Consider the following 16183-nt stretch of genomic DNA (forward strand, 5'->3'; position numbering starts at 1 on the left):
TTATTCCAACCTTCCAAAATTTCTTTAGAATGATAACAAAGTATATCTGATAGTAAGGAAAATATGTTCAACAAAAAGGCTTAAGTGAGATTTGTGGAACAGTTCTTATTTTGAATGCAGCTATTGCCATCAGTAACTACAATAAGTTTTTGATAATTTATGTCTAGCTTACTGGGAATTTTCAAAATGCTAAAGACAATTTCATCACTTTTATGGATCGCATGTTATATAAGGAATCATGAATACAAAGATTAAAGAAGAAACAATTTCTTTTATGAACTGCAGAACCAGTTGACAACTTTGGAATCAGTAAAGCTCACTGTAAATCAAAGGACAGACAAGCACATTCTTATCTGTTTTCTCTCCAGTAGCAACTTTTAGGTAGTGTGTGAATAGAAAACAATATTCTATTCATCCAAACAACATTCAACTATGTACAACAAACATTTTATATGGATTCTTGAAGGAAAAGATTGATTTTTAAATTATTAGGTTTATTAACTCCAGATTTTAAGTTTAAGCTTCAAATGTAATTGAAATCATTTTCAGTGAATTTTTCTTTTAATGTCCATGAGCCCTTCTTTATTTAATTGGGAAATTAAAGAACCCTAATCTAAGCTTTTCAGAAATGAAAATATTAAGTCTTCTATTTTTTAAATAATCCAAGGGAATTTAGGAAAGCAGTTACAAAAACTTTACTCTTTTGACAAAACATTGTAAATTTCAGTAAAGACTGTTAAGTAAGGACTATTACACTTTTCTGAGATTTTACACATCTGTGAAACCAATTAGGTAAACATTCTATGTGTGGTAATTGTTGATATCATTGAACTCTTCAATTATGAACTTTTTAATCTTTTGAAAAGATCTTTTATATTACAATTGTCCTCAGTCTTGCGTGGAAAGTTTGATTTTACTTGACCACCAGTATGATAAATTACTAATCTAAATTTTAGAAACATTATTTTTTAAATGATTGTTGAAAACCTATTTAAAAACCCCCTTTTTTGAATTCTAGGAAATTTACATTTTTATCAAATATCCTATCCACTTAAGAGAGAAATCGGTCAATACCCCCAGCACAAGAACTTTAATGAATATAGTAATTCACGATTTTTTTAATCTAATATTCTACGGAAAAAATAAGACAAAAATAATTGTTCAAATTATAATTAGGACATTTCTAAGATTCTGCTTAATATAACATAAAGCACGGCAATTATTGTACATTTCTGTTTACATTGTCACGTATTAAGACTTGCAGCATTGAAAAATAGGTTATTCAAAATGAAGTGGCATAACAAGTTAAAAAATCTGATATTGACATTACATGACTTCCTTGTATGCCTATTAAATTACATACACACAATTTTTTGAAATGAAAAGTACATAAAATTTTATTTGATTAATTTCTGATATTTCTTTATATTTTTTATTATTGAATAATTATTTATTGTAACAATTTTTTTACAATCAGAGAATAATTATTAATATATTTAATTAAAAAAAATATTTGAATAAAAGGAAATTAGAAATCTGATTGTGCCCTCCCCTTGTAAGATCTAAATATTTCATTAATTAAAATTTCATTTGGCTATAACTTGTAGGTTGTTCAATCAACCAATGAAAATAAGTACCACTTATGATATATCATTGAAAAGCTCTCGATGAGGGCTTATTACTCCATTTAAAAACATAAGAAATCCAAACTTTTTGGATTTTGGGCTTTTTTGGACACTTTTGGTTCAGTCGATTGTAATCAAAAGGAAAGGTGCACAACTATATGTTACAACAGTCCGAAATTCAAAATTTCAACATCCTACGGCTAATCGTTTCTGAGTTATGCGAGATATATACAGACCGTCACGACGAAACTAGTCAAAATTCTTATGAATTAATTATGGAATCGATGACACTCCCCCAAACTCCTTTTAGGTTGATAATTTTTATAAATATTAGAGCTATGACAAGGGATTTCTGCAATTATGTTAAATTTACAGAACTGATAACTGTTGTATTTCTGCCAACAGAAGCAGTGTTTAAACGATTTAATTCCTTTATTAGGTTTACGTAAAAATTTTTAAGTTTATTTTTTAATTTAATCGTTATTTTAATAACAAAATTGTTTATACTTTCATTTAGGGTTAATAAATAAATAGGTCAATCGGCTTGTTAGCCGACATCACAGGACTCTATATAAGTAGTTAAGGAATATCATATATTGGAATGCTAAACTTTGAAGCTTAAACTAACGCCATTAAATGAGTGGTAAAATTAAATAAAACAAAACTGCGCATGCGCAGAGGTAAGTGTAAGAGTAGGGATAAAACAACTTTACTGATACAGTAGAAGTACTGTGATTTTGTATTTTGAACATTGCTCTTTATGTAAATTGTCTACAACTGTCCGTAAATTTCTGCTCGTGTTGCGAAAATGACCGTTCTTTTGGTTATCTTTATTTCTTTTTCTGTTTAGCCTACGGAACCATGTAAGGTACTGATGATGATATGTATGAGTGTTAAAGAAGTGTAGTCTTGTACAGTCTCAGGTCGACCGACCATTTCTGAGATGTGAGGTTAACTGAAACCCAACCACCAAAGAACGCCGGTATCACGATTTAGTAATCCAATCTGTATAAAAGTGCTGCCTTTCCTAGGATTTGAACCTTATAACTCTTGACTTCGAAATCAGCTGATTTGCAAAGATGCATTCACCATTAGATCAATCCTTGTGGGTTTCTTTTGATTGTCTGACCGAGTAAAATTAACATCCTTTCTTTCTTTTTCCTGTTTAACCTCTGATAATTGCCGTTCAGATAATACTAAAGAGGATTATATGTATGAGTGTAAATGAAGTTTAGTCTTGTACAGTCTCAGTTCCACCATTCCTGATATGTGTGGTTAATTGAAACCCAACCACCAAAGAACACCAGTATCCACGATCTAGTATTCAAAATAAACATCCCTACTATCACGATTATAATCGTGCAGAGCCTATTATGGTTTTATTTCGTCCCCAGCATCTCATACTGCGGCGCTGAAATTTACTTTAATATTTTTTTTCCTATTTAGCATCCGCGAATCACCGTCAGGTATTAGTTAAGAGGATGATATATATGAGTGTAAGTGAAGTGTAGTCTTTACAGTCTCAGGTCGACCATGTCTGAGATGTGTTGTTAATTGAAACCAAAGAACGCCGGCCTGTATGACACGAGTGGTAGCGTCGCGGCCTTTCATCTGGAGGCCCCGGGTTTGAATCTAGGTCAGGCATGGCATTTTCACCCACGCTACAAATCATTCATCGTCATCCTCTGAAGAATGCCTAATGGTGGATCCGGAGGTTAAAAAAAGAACACCAGTATCCCCGATCTAGTGTTCAAATTCGTATGAAAGTAACTGTCTTTACTATGATTTGAACATTGGAACTCTCGACTTCGAAATCAGCTGATTTGCGAAGACGCGTTCACCGTTGGAATAATATTGAACACTTAATTTTCTTTTACGCCACTAGTATCCCCAATCCAGTTATTATATATAGAGAACAGTGGTCGAGATTATAAGCACACATGCTGCTATCGATGAGTATAAACATCGATATTTATTGAAAGTTAGCTTCGTAAGATATTTGGTGGTGTGTGGAATATCGGTCTGTATTTTTTTATCCGTTTATTTTTTGCGTTATTGAAGTAAAATTTTATGTTGTTATTTAAATTTTGATTAGACGTGTTTAATAATTATAATAATGTGTTTATAATGTAAATAGAAGAGGCTGTATAACCTATAAATTCACTTTTATCAGTAGATCGCAGCATTATGAAGTTATAAACCTTGTTTATTTATTTTTTAGTATATGGAAATTTTCATTATTATTGAAAGTGCTCTTGTTATGTTTTTTTTGGAGTGTGCTTTAACTTTAATATGCATATCGCACCAAGATTATTTAGAAGCCGTGGATTACTTTTCAGCTCTGTTCAATTAACGAAATTGAAAAATATTAGCAAGACATGTTGTAATTCATCCAGTAACTTTAATAGAACTATTTATCTGAAAGCATGTTTAACAAATAAAATTCATAATGATAATGAGGCTGTTATAAATGAGAGAGGCTCCTCCGTTTTGAAAGAACCCTCAGAAGATGTGAAAGAGCTGTTAGATAATTCAGCTACATTTCAAGATCAAGTTCCTCAACATAAGGAGCAGGTGTGGTCAACAGCACCTTATCCAAAAGGAGCACCAAGGAAATCCCAAGCTATTCATTCATTAAGACCGAATGTAGATCCTAAAGAAACATCAATTTTATTGTTTCCAGGACAAGGTACACAATATGTTGGTATGGGTAAGTCATTATTGAAATTTCCACTTGTTAAAGAACTTTTTGAATCTGCCAGTGAAATTTTGGGATATGATTTACTGAAGCTTTGCCTTAAAGGGCCAAAAGAAGAACTTGATAAAACCGCACATTGTCAGGTTGCAATATTAGTGTGTTCTTTAGCAGCTGTTGAACGATTAAAGGATGAAACCCCCAGTGTTATTGAAAAATGTATTGCTGCAGCTGGATTTAGTATTGGTGAAATCTCTGCTTTGGTCTTTGCTGGGGTTTTTTCATTTGAAAGAGGTAAGCAATATTTTATAATGTTTTATTTGAGATTTCTTTACTGCAAACATTTTAAATGGCAAAAGAAGATGATTATTTTGATAGTTGTGTGTACAGTTGTCCAGTTTCTATTTGTTGGCAAATGCAAGGGTGTAATATTATAAAGTAAGTATATGAATCTGCTAAATATACAGGCTGACTGATTTACTTGTAGAATCTCATTCTTTGAATTCTGTAGCATATGCTTAGTATTGAAAACTTATGTCGATTCACTGTAAAAGAATGTATTAAGCACAGAAATATTAAACCATCAATAGATATGATTATATCTTCTATTTTCTCTTACTGCTTAGTCATGGGGTTTTGCAGTGTGGTACTTTTTTCTGATATTGTTATTGTGTTTAAAATGTTTTAGCTTGTTTTCTATTTCAGTGGTATAAATAAGAATAGAAATCTGTGACTCATCTTTTCATACTTAGAAATAAAAAAAAATCATTTTATTTCTATAGTTGTCTTTTATTGGCTACTTTTTTAAAGGCAAAGTTAGTATTGAGAGGTTATTGGGTGACGTCCAGTTGAAAGTGCTTCAATTTTTTTAATTGGTAACCATTTTGTGGGGGATCTTGCTAAATTTATATTCAGAATGAAATATCCCAACCCCGATGTTCATATACTTATAATCTTCACTTTAATATCTCAACTATACAATTTCAAAACAGCTACCACACAACAGGCCACAGAAAGGGATTTAGCCAGGTACTGGTGTCTTGTCAGACAGAAGTAAAAATTTTGTTATCACTTTCCAAGCTTTAAAGTTTTTATAAATGATGAAAAAAATTGTATTGGCAACATATTTCAATTTGAAAACAATCATACCAAAATTATTTTATTGCAATAAAAGTTAATATACATTTTACATCATGAAACAATGTGATTTATATTCAATAGTCATTGTATTAACTTTCAATGCTAGTGTGTATCAATTATTTCTATTTTATTGACATTTTATTATTATAAGCATATTTTTTATTGTTGAATTATTTATATTAAGTGAAATTAAAATATATTAATTGTACTTTTTCCTTGAAAGCTGTAAGGTTAGTAAAAGTGAGAGGTGAAGCGATGCAATTAGCATCGGAAATGAATCCAGGTGGAATGATGACTGTACTTTATGGACCAGATTCAAAACTCAGTGAAGCTTGTAGACTTGCTAAAGAATGGGCCATGCAAATGGGAGTTGAAAAACCTGAATGCACCATTGCTAATTATTTATTTCCTGATTGTAAAGTAATTGCTGGACATAATGAGGTGGGTAATTTTTTTAAAACAGTAATTCAGTGAAATTTTGTTTTAGTGATTATATTTTTAAAATAGTTTATTTAAATTTGGTTGTGTGTTTAAAGACCAGATGATTTAAAATTACCCAGCAATACTTCAGGAGCTAATTTGGAGCATTAATGTAAGCATAAATGCTTCTAAAAACTTAGATCTGGAAATGCTTTGTTTTTGAGTTTCAACTTGCAAAATATTTCATCCTGATTTCTTTAAGAATAAAATAAAGCCATACAAAACTTTTGGTATGTAAATTTAAGGATATTTGTTGAATTGCTAATTAACAAATAAAAAAGTTGGTTAGAATCTTATGAGAAAATTGGGAACTTTTTTGGTAAGAAGGTACCACTTTTTTTTCTACCAAATCAGTAGATATTTGGAGGTATTTGCAGAGAAATTATAAATGTAATCTAATCAAACTTAACCTATGCTCACTAACCTTGACTAGTGAGTGAAGGTTAGCTTAACAAAGGTTAGGTTACCTTCGCTCCACCCACCGGGTTGGTCTAGTAGTTAACGCGTCTTCCCAAATCAGCTGATTTGGAAGTTGAGAGTTACAGCGTTCAAGTCCTAGTAAAGCCAGATATTTTACATGGATTTGAATACTAGATCGTGGATACCGGTGTTCTTTGGTGGTTGGGTTTCAATTAACCACCCATCTCAGGAATGGTCGAACTGAGAATGTACAAGACTACACTTCATTTACACTCATACATATCATCCTCATTCTTCCTCTGAAGAATTATCTAAACGGTAGTTACCGGAGGCTAAACAGGAAAAAGAAAAAGTTACCTTCGCCCACTCACAAGGTTGGTCTAGTGGTGAACATGTCTTCACAAATCAACTGATTTCAAAGTCAAAAGTTCCAACTTTCAAATCCTAGTAAAGGCAGTTACTTTTATATGAATTTGAATATTAGATTTTGGATACTGGTGTTCTGTGGTGGTTGGGTTTCAATTACACACATCTCAGAAATTTTCAACCTGAGACTGTACAAGTCTCAGGTTGTACAAGTCTCATATGTATGTACTCATACATATCCTCATTCATCCTCTTAATTAATACCTGATGGTGATTCCCAGAGGCTAAACAGGTTACCTTCGCTCGACCCACCGGCAATTGCTGGTAGAATATTGTTGAATGTGTTTTTTTACTTTAGATTGGATTTTGGAAAATGGACTTCCTTTTTATTAAGTTTTTAGCTTTATGACCTTATTGCCATTGGCAATAGAGTCTATAGTTGACTGTCAGTGGCTCTCTCAAGTTAGTGCGGGTTAGTTCATCATGAGTGTGTGGAACTATTTGCAACCTGGGAGTTGGTTATCTTTATTTGATAACATTGTTGGATTATTATTTGGGTTAATTATTGATAGCATTGACTATTGTAATTTCATTTTGTTCAGTGATAAGAAATGGATAGTGGAATTAATTTTTTTTCAATTATTTGTTAACTTTTGATATCATGTTGAAACATTATACATTGTTATTATTATAATTTTATTTAGTTCAGTGGTAAGATCTTGATAGTGGAGATAATTTTAATTCCAAGTATTCCCAATCTCCCAAAACTATCAAATGGGGTGATCAGAAATTTGCTAAATTATCATTTAAGTGATGAGGAATTGATCAAACTCATAATTAGGAGATGTTTAGCTAAATTGACAAAGGATGTGCAGATAATAGACGAATTATCTAAAATTGAACGAGATATTGGTCAGTCTTTTGACTTAACCAAAAGACAAGACAAAGAAGACACAACTGCGGAATCAATGATGAGGTGAATTATCATAACAATAGACAATATTGTTATGGGAGGTGATACCCCAGTCACCAGCAGAAGGACGTATACTGTGCACTACACAGACACAGAAGGAGAAGTGTCTGATTAAAATTTTGGTTGCTCTAAGGAAAATAGAAGCAGAATCGAAAGCAACAACCATGATTATACCTGGAAGTAGACTTGGTGTGGCAATCAAGAAGATATTAAGTCATTTGTACAGAGATCTGAAGACCTAGTTAAAGTATATGTACTGTCGGCAGAAGGAGAGGAACTAGAGAACAAAAAACAAGGAATAACAAGAACAACCAAGACAGCAAGACAGATTCCAAGATAGCAGAACAATAAGGCTGATGACTGGTCATATGCTGATTTGCTGAAAACAATGAAGAGACAGTGACAAGGGAGGAGGCAGGAAAGGTTCTATCCTTGAGAAGAGGAGCAAGAGAAGAATTGTCCATGCGAGTTAAAGATGCGCAAAAAATAGAAGAGTTAAAAACAATGTTGAGAATCAAGCCTGCGTACCTCCAGGTGAATATTAAAATGAGAGGAGGTCACAGAACAGTGGTACATATTTAAAATATTGAAGCAGAAATGATAGAGCTGGAGATTCAACATGCGCAAGTGATAAGGGAGACAGGCGATTTTAAGATATTTTTCATACATCCGGCCTATGGAGGTACAAAAAATGTGACAGTTATCACTACGATTATGGCAACAGATACTAATTGAACAGCAGATACCAATAAGATAGGTTAACTGCAGGGCACAATAAGAGAGTTGGAAGAATAGTGCTACAGATGCCGGGGTATAAGGCATAGGGCGAACTGTAGAGGAACTGATAGATCCCAGTTATGTTTTAATTGGAGGGAAGACTCGGCACGGAAGGGTGCAGAGCGAAGTGCCGTCAGTATGCGCTTTGTGTAGTAAAAAGAGCCACAGGTCATTGGCGTGTAAGGCTACAAAATGAGGTTCTTACGTTCAACATGAATAGGTGAGTAGGCTGGCGATGGACCTCTGCTGGGAGGTGGCCATCATGGAGAGAGTGGATGTGATACAAATGTTGGAACCAAACGTATCAAGGGTAGCGGGGAAAATATGGAAACTAAACCAGCTGATGGATGTGTCCATATCAGATTCCTGGCTGTTGGTATACCAATAGCTTCAAGTGGATTAGCGGAAGGCTTTGTGTGGGTGGAGTGGTGGCATTTTCCTGCTATTACTCCCCAAACACAAGCATAGATGATTTTATAACATTTCTTGACGAGTTAGGCAAAGAAATTGAGAGGAATAGAGGAAGGAGTATATTATTGGTGGGAGAATTTAATGCAAAGTGTCCCTAATTCTCAGGAGGGGTTAGCAGTGTGCTTGGTCTACACCTTAGTAATAAGATCAACGTGTGGGGTCTGGTGTGCATAAACAGAGAGGAAACAATGTTTGAGAATGGGGAGTCTCAATCATATATAGACTAGGCATTTATGATGAACATATTAGTTGCTTTAATGGTTGGAAGGTAATGGTCTTAGAGAGCCTCTCTGATCATTTGTTTATTACAATTGAAATGAGTGTGATGGTAGGACAAAAGAAACCATTCAAAGATACCTACAGGATAGGTATCTCATAGTCAGAAGAGGTGAAACAGAGATTCAAGGTAACAAACGTGTGGGGTGCCCCAGGGATTGGTGCTGGGCTGATCCTTTGGAACCTCATATTTGATGATATACTTCGGCTGAGATACCCGGAAGGAGTAGTACCAATAGCATTTGCCGACAATGTAGCCCTTGGAGTATCAGCAAGAACAGAGGAAGGGGTCACTGGCATTGCGATTGCATCAATTGAAATGATGCAAGAATGGATGATAGCAAAGGGGCTGCACCTGACCAGAGAGAAAACAAGACTAATGGTGATGGTAGTAAGGTGCAGTATTGGGCCCATACCATCAGAGTGGGGGACTGGCTGTTACAAAACCAGAGGATAGCCAAACACTTAGGTGTTTGGCTGGTCAATAAAAGATCATCTACAGCTCACATCAACAAAATGTGGTGTAAGGCGAAGACAGTAAAGAATCTAAGTAAACTACTGGATAATACAGTGGGACTGCATACTTCAAAATGCAAACTATGCTCCCGTCGTGATCAATATTTACTGTACGGTGTACTAGTGTGAAGGAGAGTGATAGAAGTGGAAAGAAACAGAAGGCTGCTTGTGGGGGTACAGAGACGCATTGCGCTCAAAATAGCATACTCATCAGTGTCAGCCAAGTCTATCCTAGTGGTAGCGGGTATTCCATCCCTACAGCAGCTGGCAAGAATGAGAACAAGGCTGTATGAAGGAAGCATGAGAGAATTAGCTCTGGAAGAGATGAAGAATGATTGGTAGACAAGGTGGGACACATTGAGTAAGGGTAGGTGTATGTACCAGCTGATAAGAGAGGTAGGTCCATGGGTCAGGAGGGGATTCAACAAGCTAAATTTCTGGCTCACCCAATTCTGACCAGCCATGGTATATTCAGAGTATACCTGTATAGTAGAAGGAAAGCAGAAGATGAGACCTGTCCTTATTGTGAAAGAGATACTCTTTCACAAGAGTATCCACTTTCACAAGAGTAAGGCCACTTGCTCAAAGAGCAAGTGGCCTTTGAGTGCCAGAGGTGGATCATGCAAAGGAATGAATGTGGCGGAAAGGCTAGACACGCAGAATAAAGTATCTGCAATGTTTGTAGGACCAAATAACTTTAAGGTAATATCAATACATAACGGGGAAATTGAAGGAGAAAGAGTGGAAAGCAAGGGGGGGATAGAGAGGGGTTGAGTTGCCATTTGTCCATGCTTGTGTGGATGGGCGGCGGCAATGAAGCAGTGGGACTCTTGAAACCCTGAGCTGTTAAGATTGAGTCCCAGCAGGGATTCTTCTGTTTGAGGCAGACACAAAGAACCGATTCATGGGCGGGGTGGCTGGGAACAGCATAGCTGGACCTAGTGCGCTCCCACTCTGGGGTTACAGGCAAAGGCACCCCTCAGGACCATGTTTATGCTTAAGTGCAGGTCTGGCCTGTGAGAGGAGGGGAAAAAAGACCCACCAGGTTGGTCTAGTGGTGAACTTGTCATTGCAAATCAGCTGATTTCAAAGTTGAAAGTTCTAAGGTTCAAATCCTAGTAAAGGCAGTTATTTTTATATGGATTTGAATAGTAAATTGAAGATGCTGGTGTTCTTTGGTGGTTAGGTTTTAATTAACCACATATCTCAGGAATGGTGGACCTGAGACTGTAGAAGACTACACTTCATTTACATTCATACATATCTTCATTCATCCTCTGAAGTAATACCTTATAGTGGTTCTGGAGGCTAAACAGAAAAAGAAAAAAAAAGGTTACCTTCGCTCCCAAGTCAATGTTAGTGAGCATAGCAAGTGTAGGTTAAGTATGGTTAGATTATGTTTATAATTTATAATTACGAGTACAAGCAATAATGCTTATATTGACCTCTTTCAGGTACATTTGGAAGACCCATGTTTGAATAAAATTGAACATTTTTCTGTTTTCATAACATTGTTTGGATTGTGAACTTTTTAATTATTTATTTCATTCGTATTCTAAAAGATTATGAGGTGTATGTTTACTGAGGTAGACACATTTCAAGATGTAAATTTATATAGTGTTAATAGAGTGGAGAGTTGTCCATAACATCTCCATTCTATTACTGGGTTTGCAAACTGCATGGCCTTGAAAATTGTGTTTATTGGAAATCCAATTATGTTATGTAGGAATTTACTTTTTGTGAATTCACATTCTATGAGTGTAACTTCTTTGTCTAATTTTTTTCTGAATAAAAGAAATTATTAGTGTCTTATTTCATGGTATCTATTACAATAGGTTTGTTAATACTTACTTTTTCTGGAACTTTTAACGTTAAAAAACTAAATTAAAACCTAAAACTATTAAAACATAAAAAGACTGTGCAAATGGGCAAAGGAAGATGGTTTTAGCTTGCAGAGGCAGTTATCTGCTCGGAAATAAAAAAACTAGTGAAGATATGTTAGAGCAGGAAATAAAAGTGTTTAAATAATGTGAGACAAGTTTAATGAAACTTAACAAATCAAATTTAAACAATTCTGATTTTCAAATTACAGGCTTCCCTTATTTAGTGTACACTGCGTTAAACATGTACACTTATTGACTGAAATTTCCATTTATATTAATAAATCTAATGTAATTGGGGATCAAGAACATACTGTTCTTTCACAATTTTTTTTTTGTAGTGATTCATTATCTAATTATTATTTTATATATTGTGTGTCTGAAAATTCTTGATTTAATTAATATCATGAAGCCAACTTATATGGTGGTGTGGCAGTATCTCAGCCATTCATCCAGAAGGTCCTGGGTTCACATCCTGATCATGCATTGAATTTCTCATATGCTACAAAATTTCCATTCTCATACACAACTGTAAGGTTTGGGTGGTGAATTATTAATTTATTAAAAAATAGAAAAATATTTATATAAAATTTACAGAATAAAATATAAATGATTTTTTTTTCAATTGTAATACTATTGATGTACCATTATGTATTAATAAATTATAAAACAAATTATTACATATGAAACTGTAGACATTTGAAATAATTTTAGTTGCTAAAACACTTTTCTAAGCATATGTTTCATTGTCAGTTAGCTGTAAACTTACAGAAAAGTTAGCTAATAAAAAGGATTTTGTCATATAAAAAACAGACAATAAAAGATGTTAAAAATAATGTATTTATATATATATTTTTTAAATAAATTATTTTAAGAATCATACTCCTTTGTACTATATACAATTATATTTATTTTAATAGATCAATCAAAGTACAGAATAAATAAAGTAGGATGACTTACCTTATTCCACTCTATGCAGGAGCACTTTCCCAAATGTACTTGCATCATAAGCTGCATTATATATTCACCTCAAATTACATTGCAAACTTAGTAAAATATAATAACATATCATGCATTTTGATTGAATTACAATATTTACATTAAACTTAAGAATGTATGACATTTTTCGACATAATTGAATTTGAACATGAAACTTTGAGTCCCCTTGTACTGAAATGAAAACACGACCACATTGCGCGGGATTCTGACGTAGAATGAATGTACGAGCTTAACTCGCCAATGAGCGCTTGCACCCACTAGATCACAGCATCGAATGGCTCGATGTGGAATGGAACACCAAGCAAGAGCGCTTTCACGAGTACCTCGCATCATCAGTTGTTCTACAATTTTTCAAATCTTTCATTGCAAATTACACATTAAAATTAAAATTGAGATTTAAAAGTGTTAAAAGATCTTTTTCTAATCAAAAAAGTAATAGAACTAAATTTTTTGTTATATTCCAAATTTTTTTAAATTGTAAATTAAAATTAAAAATTGAATATATAAAAAATATGAAGTCATTAACAAAAAAAATTGAATTAAAAGTCAAAATTAAAATTATTAATAAAAATAAAATAGAAATCCATGTAGACTAGCTAGCCAAAGTTGTTTGACTGTCAATCATATAACTGAAATAATGGGAAAATGAGTAATTTACAATAATTGTTGAAAGTGGCTTCCATTATGTGATTCACATAATTGAATATGACACATGCATGCTCTTAAACACATGTTGTAATGTTTGTTGAGGAATTGCAGTGACATGTAGTTCAATTTTGTTCTGCAATTTGGGAATAGTGTGAGGATGAGGTTTGTAAGCAGTATCCTTAAGGTATCCCCATAAGAAAAAGTCAGGAGGTGGTAAAACAGGAGACCAAGGGGACCACAACCCCTTTGAAGCACTTGTCTATAAAGACACTGATCTAAGAGTCATAGTGTTGTTGGTTGTATGAGTCGTAGCATTGTCCTGCTGAAACCACATGTATTCTAAGCAGTCTACAGGTATAGTGTTAACAAACTGTTGCACCATTTGTATGTAGCGCTGTGTGTACGAGGGTTGTCTGAAAAGTTTTGAGTTTAAAATAGAAATACGTATTTTTCCTGTCAAATATAGTTTTATTTTTCAACAAAGCCTCCTTTCCAGTTGATAAATTTTTCCAGCAATGCTCTAACCTCTTTAACCCTTCCAAGTAGTAGCTGGTGTCTTTCTCCACAAAATAGGCGTTTATGTGTGTGATAACATCCTCGTCATATGAAAATTTCTTTCCTCCAACCGAAACTTTAAGGTTAGGAAACAAGAAAAAGTCACTTGGGGCCAGATCTGGTGAACACGGTGAGTGATCAAAGTGCAATTCATGAACTTTAGCCATGGCGACCATCAAAATGTGAGCAGGTGCCTTGTCCTGATGGAAAAGCACTCTTCTTCAAATGGCCTTTTTTTTTTTTCAATTTCTGCCTTCAGCTTGTCAAGTGATGATGTATAATATTATTCCGTTATTGTTTTACCTTTTTGAAAATAATTGATGAACAAAATTTTGTTAGTATCGCAGAAAACAGTCGCCATTCACCTTCCTGTCCGATGAAACAGTCTTTGCCATTTTTGGAGCAGGTTCACACTTTGTAGTCCATGTTTTGTCTCAGGAGTGTAGTGTGGGTCCATGTTTTATCTACAGTTATGAATCGACGCAAAAAATCTGACTTGTTTTGCTTAAACTGCTCCAAAAATGAGACTTGGAAATGTTCATTCGAATGCGTTTTTGGTTCAGTGAGCAAATGCGGCACCCAATGCACAGATAGCTTATGCATATCCAGTTCTTTAGTTAATATATGACAAACATGTTCTTTCAATATGCCCGTAGTCTCTGCTATCTCTTTAACCTTAATTTGTTGGTCGTCCAGTACCATTTGGTGAACATTTTTGATATCGGTGGTGGTTGCAGTTTTTTACCATCCCGAATGCTCATCAAGAACCAAGCTGGTATGACCATGTTTAAATTCAGCCGCCCATCTTTTCACAGTGGCAAATGATGGAACAGAATCCCCATAAACAGCATCCAACTCGGTTTTAATTTGTGTAGGCATATTGCCTTTCAAATGCAAGTATTTATTTAATCATGATATTCGATTTTTCCATTTTCACAAAAACACTCAAATGATTATCAAACAACAGCTGAGCGTCCAAAATGGCTGAAATTTTAGTGAGTATTTTTCAATACATTCCCTAACGTTTTTTGACAAGTGCTGCTATCTTCATATTGAGGGTGAAAACTTTTCCGACAACTCGTAGCATTCTTTCACTGTGCCATGAAGATTCACGTGTCACATTGCACATCAAATACTCACCTTTTGTCTGTGCAGAGGAGACTCGTGCAGCTAATGTGGATTTTCCATACACCAAATGCATGAATTTTGTGCATTACGTATCCATCAAGGTGGAACCATGCCTCATCGACTAAAATAATATTTCTTCAGAGGTAATGAGATTAGAGAAATACATTTTAAAATTTTTTCATGTAATAGGATAATTACCAATTTGGTCAACTGACTGAGTTTCCTCAACCTGATCTTTCCTTTTAAAGCCCATCACAAACTTGAAACATTCAAAGAGATTAGTTTCAGTTTCTATTTTTCCACTACTGTTGTTTTGATTTTCAGTGATTAAGTTTTGTGAACCTTATCTTCAATCACTGTTGTGAGTAAATGATTCGCTTTGAATATTGCGATTGCGTTTACTATATTGTCTTATTTTTATAAATAATGATTCTGTTTTTTGTATTTTCTAGGCATTGAATTATATAGAAAAAAATGCTAAACATTACAAGTTACGAAGAATTAAAAGATTACCTGTATCAGGAGCATTTCACACAATATTAATGAAACCTGCTGTTGAACCTTTTAAAAAAGCACTCCACAGAGCTAGTCTTAATGATCCAATGATAGCTGTACACTCAAATATTAATGCAAAAATGTATAAAAGTGCTTTTCAGATTTTACATACTTTACCTCAGCAAATAATTCGTCCAGTAAAATGGGAACAAACATTACATATACTTTATGAAAGACCTCAAGGGGTAGATTTTCCTTTAACTTATGAATGTGGTCCTGGAAATTCACTTAAAACTATACTTAAAATGGTTAATGCTAAAGCAGCTGACAGTTGCAAAAATATACTTACATGAATATTTTGATTATCAGTTAGTTTATTTTCTGTTATATTATTTTATTAGGTTAGTATTTCAAGTAAATATATAAAATATATCTTATATCATTTTTTATATAGTTATTTGATGTATTGTACAAATAAATAGTTTTTAAAAACTAAAGTTTGCATCTATTAATTTTTACTTCCTGTCTTCGTTTTTAAATGTATGATATTACAAAATCATTATACAAATATTGATTAAAATATTTTTCTATTTCACAATGAAATGCAGAAAAGTAAACTCTTTTTATACCTCTTCATGTATAACAATGATTCTTGTATTAATTTAATTATATTCAACTTACAATATTATATCTTATAGTAACTTATTTCTTAATTTTTTTAGTAGAATAGTAAACTACA

The 16183-nt window shown here is 33.7% G+C and overlaps 1 protein-coding gene across 1 annotated transcript; it reads left to right on the top strand.

The window, feature by feature from the left end:
• The first annotated feature begins 3539 nt into the window (after positions 1-3539).
• On the top strand, positions 3540-15941 carry beg (malonyl-CoA-acyl carrier protein transacylase beg). Its single transcript, XM_075372936.1, has 3 exons — positions 3540-4614; positions 5684-5901; positions 15402-15941. Exons 1-3 carry the CDS (start codon positions 3918-3920, stop codon positions 15795-15797), a joined length of 1311 nt encoding a protein of 436 aa, XP_075229051.1. The 5' UTR covers positions 3540-3917; the 3' UTR covers positions 15798-15941.
• Positions 15942-16183: the final 242 nt, after the last annotated feature.

This window comes from Lycorma delicatula, chromosome 8 (genome assembly GCF_047948215.1).
Source record: "Lycorma delicatula isolate Av1 chromosome 8, ASM4794821v1, whole genome shotgun sequence".
NCBI lineage: Eukaryota > Metazoa > Arthropoda > Insecta > Hemiptera > Fulgoridae > Lycorma > Lycorma delicatula.

Coding starts and splice junctions, on each gene's coding strand:
- beg (XM_075372936.1), top strand. CDS start 3,918: ATGCATATCGCACCAAGATTATTTAGAAGCCGTGGATTACTTTTCAGC. Junction 4,615..5,683: donor GGTTTTTTCATTTGAAAGAG/GTAAGCAATATT, acceptor TTTCCTTGAAAG/CTGTAAGGTTAGTAAAAGTG. Junction 5,902..15,401: donor TAATTGCTGGACATAATGAG/GTGGGTAATTTT, acceptor TGTATTTTCTAG/GCATTGAATTATATAGAAAA.